Source organism: Balearica regulorum, chromosome Z (genome assembly GCF_011004875.1).
Source record: "Balearica regulorum gibbericeps isolate bBalReg1 chromosome Z, bBalReg1.pri, whole genome shotgun sequence".
Lineage (NCBI taxonomy): Eukaryota > Metazoa > Chordata > Aves > Gruiformes > Gruidae > Balearica > Balearica regulorum.
Window position 1 is genome coordinate 48,565,973 of NC_046220.1, and position 6,918 is coordinate 48,572,890.

General features: G+C 43.1%; 1 protein-coding gene across 1 annotated transcript; it reads right to left on the reverse strand.

Annotated features, from left to right (window-relative positions):
* Nucleotides 1-473: 473 nt before the first annotated feature.
* On the reverse strand, nt 474-5,187 carry LOC104635636 (riboflavin kinase). The gene is given in 5 exon segments (XM_075740414.1): nt 474-626; nt 2,092-2,194; nt 3,285-3,365; nt 3,367-3,437; nt 5,106-5,187. Coding segments are annotated over 5 exon segments (465 nt in total). The 3' UTR covers nt 474-498.
* Between the last annotated feature and the right edge of the window lie 1,731 nt (nt 5,188-6,918).

The following is a 6,918-nucleotide window of genomic DNA, read 5'->3' on the forward strand; positions in this document are numbered from 1 at the left end:
AAGAAAAAAAGAAAACAAAAAAGTGATGCAAAGGCAATCACTCAAAACCTCCCATGGTAGACTGATGCCCAGCCAGTTCCCCCCCCCCCAAAAAAAAAAAAAAGATGGCCAACCTCCCTAAAACCCCTCCTCTTCATTTTATTGCTCAGCATGACCATTATATGGCATGGAATATCTCTGGTTAGTTCAGGTCATTTGTCTGGTTGTGTACCCTACTAACCTCTTGCACAGCCACAATCTACCCACTAGGAGAGCAGAGCAAGAAACAGAGAAGGTCTTGATGCTGTGCAACTACTGTTCAGGAATAGCTAAAACATTAGTGTGTTATCTTCATTGTTTTGGTCACAAATCTAAAACATATTACCATATGAACTGCTATGAAGAGAATTAACTCCATCCCAGCCAGAGCCAGTACACACACATACATCATATATTAATGATACATGGTAGTGTAAAAAAGAGTTCCAAGAGATTAAAAGAAAAAACACATGGTTTTGTTTAGTGGTTTACTGTTTTGCCTTCTGGCAGACGAAAGAAGTTGTCTTCTTTAAGTTTAAGATGTTCTGGTAAATCTAGCTGTCGTTTTGCCTCTTCAATGTCTTCTTGAATTGCTGAAATGAGTGACTCTGCAAAAGAGAAGTTTTAAAAAAAGCAATATTTAAAGTTGGTCTGAATTCTGAACACACAATAGCAAATGAAAAGGGATGTGCTACAGAGCACCAGAAAACAATCACAGAGGCAGAATATATTTATTATTATGAAGTTGGAAAGGCAAGATTCTCTGTCTCTAACACCACATGCTTTTGACATGTATTCCACTTTTCACTGCTGTAAACACTACTTTTTCCTTGTTCCAAGCATTTTATCAAACAAGTCAACAGAATTTTATTCATTGTTTCAGTTTTAGCACAGATGCATCATTTTTAAAAGAAATGGACAGACTAGACCAATGCTTTTACAACAAGCTCATGATTTTCAAGCTACTGCTCAGATGACTGACATGACAATGTAATTTTTAGACTGAAATAAATATTGATAGTCTGGAAGTTGTGGGGGTTTGGTTGTTTTTTTTAATACGACTGATTTACGTATTAGTAGACTCAGCTAAAAAAACATTTTACTGAAAAGTCAAAGGTAAGACATAGAAACATAGAATACCTCGAGTTGGAAGGGACTCATAAGGATCATTGAGTCCAACTCCCTGCTCCTCGCAGGACTGCCTAAACTAAACCATAAGACTAAGAGCATCATCCAGATGCTCCTTGAACTCTAAGAGGCTTGGTGCCATGACCACTGCCTGGGGAGCCTGTTCCAGTGACCAACCACCCTCTCAGTGAAGAGCCTTTTCCTAATGTCCAATCTGAACTTCCCCTGGTACAGCTTCATTCCATTTCCTTGTGTCCTATCACTGGTCACCAGAGAGGAGATCAGCAGCTCCCCCTCTGCTGCCCCCCTTGAGGAAGTTGTAGACTGCGATGAGGTCACCCCTCAGCCTTCTCTTCTCCAAGCTGAACAAACCAAGTGACCTCAGCCACTCCTCGTAAGTCTTGCCCTTGATGCCTTTCACAATCTTGGTCACCCTCCTCTGGACACACTCTAACAGTTTGATGTCCTTCTTATACTGAGGCGCCCAGAACTGCGCACAGTACTTAAGATGGAGCCACACCAGTGCAGCGTAGAGTGGGACAATCACCTCCCTCGAATGGCTGGCAATGCTGTGCTTGATGTATCCCAGGACACGGTTGGCCCTTTTGGCTGCCAGGGCACACTGTTGACTCATTCAAGTCAAACCCTCAGATCTCTTTCTGCGGGGCTGCTCTCCAGCCTCTCACCCCCCAATTTTTATGTATAACCAGGATTACCCCATCCCAGGTGCGGAATCCAACACTTGCTCTTGTTAAATTTCATGTGGTTGGTGACTACCCAGCTCTCTAGTCAGTCTCAGGTCAGTCTGTAAGGCTTCTCTGCCCTTGAGAAACAGCTACATGAAACAGCTGATTATGAAGACAGAGAGACAACAATGACGCAGTACTTCCAGTATGCAAGAACCTGACAAATAAAACATTAGTTTAAGAGACCTGCAATACTGACCTAAAGAACTGAAGTTTCTTTCTGATCGAATATACCCAAGAACGACTATACTAAGAATCTCTCCATAAAAGTCATCGTTAAAAGTGTGGATAATGTGTGCTTCCTAGAAGAAGAGAAATAAGTTGATAATTATCATGATGCATTTTGAGTTTATTTCCCTTGTTGCAAGGATGCTGAGCTAATACCTCTAATTTGAATTCTCTCCCACACATACCAGGAAAATGGAGACACTTTGTCTAACATGTATTATGCAAGATTAAGAGGCTAGAGCTTTTGATTACGTTAGTACGGAGAATTGTACTTTGCATGGCATTTAGAAATATTGCGATATTTATTTCAAAGGTAAGACTTTCAAGGCAGAAAATCACAAATAATGTACAGATTTGTTTGATCATTAAGTTGCTGAGTCCAAATAACTGTAATGAATTTGATTCAAACAATTGTTTTAAAGAGAGCTTTTACAAGGAACTCACAGGAACTGAATAATAAAATTCTAAAAGGAGTGAAAAGAGCTATCTTCAAAGCAGGGATTCATGTCAAAATAAAACTGCTTCCAAGTATTAGCAATTAAAACCAAGTTCTGCAAGAGTCAGGAAAAGCACTAGCACCTGACAGCAAGAAAGCATAGATGCCACCATTCAGTATTTTAACTCTGCCTTGTTACTATTTACTTTTGGATCTTCATTCTTATATTCAGCCACAGCACCACATGTATGGATTCCACCATTTAAAAGAAGAATTACTGAAAAATCATTACAGATTAAGATACCCCAGAATATCATACTTTAAATGTGGATGGATTGCAGAGGATGAGAGATTATTATGTTCCAGCTTATTCTATATGTCTCATAACCACTAAATTGAATACATCTATTAAGCTTATGTTTATCTAGGTATCAGCACACTTTGGACATACGAATTTTGATTTCATAAGTATTTAAGTAATGGTGAAAGAGGCAAATGAAAAGAAATTTTATCTATCTACAGCTGAATGCTTTATGGCTACTGAGAGGTTTTTTGGAAGATTTTTTTTCTTGTCTGGAATACAAACACTTGAGATAGATATAAAATAGATTTATAACAGCAAAAGGAATTTCTAACCTCATTTATGGATCAAATTCTGCTTATCCTATTCAAAGTAAATGTCTGGTTCATTATTATAATCAAAGTACCACACAAAGTAAAGTTCTTACCACTGATTTCTTAATATTCTTATAGAAAGGATTCCATCCTATGCTCAAAACCATTTTATGCACATCGCCATTTCCAACACAGGGCCCATCCATAGTATACACCAGTAGAGATATCGGATGGAAAGCTTTCGACTACTTCCTCAGAAAAGTTAGCTGCAAAAATTTTAGAAAGCGTACATTTGTGTAAGTAAAGCACATCACAATTCTCAAACACCTAAAAGCCAAGCTCTGTCTACATGCTATTTACGTGCAGAACACTGATGATCATAGTGATGCAATGTGCCACTTACAAAGTATAAACCACAAAACAGCCTCATAAATTGTAGTCTCTGTGGTAATACCAGAGTTACCACATATCCACAGGCTATTTCACAGTTATATACACTCTATTCTATAGTTAAATAGTTAATTCTATAGTTAATAAACTAAAATATGCAGCCTAAATGCATTTCACTATTAGGATTACCACTGCTTTACTATGGTTCAAGAACAGAAAAATCAAGTTTCTTTTGCACTGTAAAGTAACATCTCAGAATTACTTGGGGTTTTTTTTTAGTACATAAAGTATGTAAAAATAAATTCGGTTATGATTTTAGTCACTTGCCAATAAGAATTAGTTACATAAATTTTTTTTAGTACACATAATATGTAAAAATAAATAAATAGGTTCCTTTCTGACTGAGGGGAATAAATCTAAGCCTTTAGCCAAACAACTGTCCTACTTCTACTTCAGACATGGGTAGAGTTCTTCATGCAAGGTTTCAAGCTGATTTTAAAGAATTTACAGTTAGTGGATTTCTATCCCAGTTCATAAGCAGAAAAAACTTACCTCCCACATTCCCAGATACCAATAAGCCATATATAAACAATCAAGGAAAAAACCCCTAAGTTTATATGAACAGATGATGCTACATGTCCAGTATCTCAAGATTTGTTATGGGAAGTTTTCTTGCCTATTACGAATTGTGCAAAATGCCCACTGACTTCAGCCTGTCTTTAGAAATGACTGAAATTTGAATGACACCTCTATCTGTATTCGAACAGGTCAAACAGACAACAGCAATGGGAAAATATTCTTCTCTCTAGGACACCTGCACTTGCTCTGCTTTTTAATCTCTGCATTATTCACTTCACGTTTCCTTCCTTAAAGCTACTCCCAATGTCTGCTTTCTTGTCCTAATCTGAGGTCCAACAAGTTTATAAGAAGGGACGTTTTTCAAACGGCCATATCACATCACAATACACAGAGCGTATGATCACCTTTCAGCATCTTGCAAATCATCATGTTCATTATCAGATGAGCTAACTAACAAAAACCAAACCGAAAAAAATCGTTTAACAGCAGGTTGGAAAATAACACAAACGAGTGAACAAGGCTGTAAGGAACATTAAAAAAAAACAAAACCCACACCAAAAAAACTATCGCGGAACAAGGCAAGCCTATTCACAGAAAGAGCAAGTCACGCCAATAGCGCCGTGGTGCGGGACAGCTGGGCGCCTCCCGACTCCAAACGGCCTCAGTCACCCGCCACCGAGCTCCCGCACCCCCAGCCGGCAGGACAACCAGGCGCCCGTGCTCCCCCTGGGCGGCGGCGGCGGCTCCGCACGGCACGGCTCCGCTCAGGTGCTCTCAGCGCTACCGGCGGCTGAAACCCGCCGGGGCCCGACCCCGGCGGGTGCGGACCACCGGCCCCGCGCGGGCTGGCCGAGGCCGAGCCGTGGCGAACGCCTCGCCGGTGGCCTCCACGGGGGTGTTACCCTCACCCGGCCGGGGGAGGCGGAGTGACACCGCCGGGTCGGGCCCCCGCGCACCCCACTCACCCGTGGGGATGCCCAGCTCTTTGGAGCCTCTGCCGAAGCCCTTCACCACCTCCCCGCGGCAGAAGTACGGCAGGTGCCTCATGGCGGGCGGAGCGGCCAGCTCCCCGCCCGGCCCGCAGCCCCGTTTCCAGCGGCGCGCAGCGCTCACCTCTGCCTTGTTTTGGGCACTACCACGAGGAGGAGCAGTTACAGGTGGAGCGCTCTGGTCTTCAGTTCACAGAGTCTCCGGCAGCACCTGCCTCACCTCAAAAATGGACTCGCTCACACCCCCGTTTCCACCCAACCCACCCAGGCGGGTTGAAGTTCTGCGCTGCCTCGGGGTTGGGTGTAGTGTTGTTTCTTGCCCGTTCTATCGGCTGGGCCGTAGGGGCTTGCTCGGGGGGGGGCCGTGGGGCCTGCTCCCGGAGGCTGGGCGCCCGGCAGCTTGCGAAGGACAGCCTGCGCGGCGTGAAGCGGGTCACCCGCTTTGGGAGCCGAACCAAGGGAGCTCTGCGGACGGAGGCAGGCGGTAGCGCTCAGGGCGAACCGTACTCGGCTGTCAGGGTCGCGGCGGTGTGAGTCCTGCCGACTGACTTCGCTGGACTCGGTGCTGAGGGAGCGGCTGGATCCGGCCAGTCCAGCAGCCTTCGTGCAATGCAATGCAGATAAGCAAGGCCTGGTCATGGTGACGGGCAGTTGCCAGACCTCGTTCTGTAAGCCCTCATACCTGAGAAGTCACATCTTGCACCCTGCTCCGGTGCCTAGAAACAGTGATTGTTTCTTCCCCAGTAATTCTTTTTTTGCTTTTTCTTTCAGAAAAGCTCAAATGCTTCAGAATAAGGCAGATACTTGGGGAAATCTATGAAAAATACAATTTTTTTTTTGTTGTTTAATTATGACAAACTGTAGTTGCTTACTAAGGAAAAATTATTTGTATGCGCCCATGATTTGTCATCCTAGTACTGCAGGGATTTCCTTCAGGAAAATACATCTGGACAGGAACACTCATCCTGTATTCACTCTGTATTGGAAAGTAAAGGTCCCCTCCACATTTCTCTCCTTTAATTTCCTGTTTCCAGTCACTTTTCATGTTGTAGGTGTGTTACTGCACTGCTTTAATATGCCCAGCTGATTAACACTGTCTTCTGTGGGCCTGACCCAGCTGAAATAAATTGAATTTGTACATGTGCCATTCAAGATAGCAGATACATATGCATATTCAGTCTCTACCACATAGTAGACAGCTTAAGCTGGTCTGTTTATGTCAGTGGTATATATGCCAAAAAAGTCCTGGGGTCTTATTCAGGACTGCTGTAGTGTACTTGCGTGTATTTAAATAAAAGCACATATTGATATCTTGAAGGATCATCAAAGTCCTTAAAGTGAATTCCTAACCATTTCCAACTACTCTTATAAGACACAGTTGCTAGCTTTACCAGTGTAACTAGTTACAGAAGTGCCAATGGAGTTACCTCTAATTCTGTTGGCTAATTTTTAATAAGGAAAAGCAGCCTAAGTATCTGTGACTTGCTCATATCTAATTGCAATCAAAGCTAATGGTACCCAGTTTGTTTGAATGCTGGGGTCTGTCTTGAGAAGCAGATTATGTAACACCACAAAACACTAATGCTACCAATTCACAGATCTGTGGGCACTAGTTATTTTATAGGATAATCACAGAATCACAGAATGGTGGGGGTCAGAAGGCACCTCTGGAGATCACCTAGTCCAACCCCCCTGCTAAAGCAGGATTACCTACAGCAGGTTGCACAGGATTGCATCCAGGTGGGTTTTGGATATCTCCAGAGGAGACTCCACAACCATCCTGGGCAGC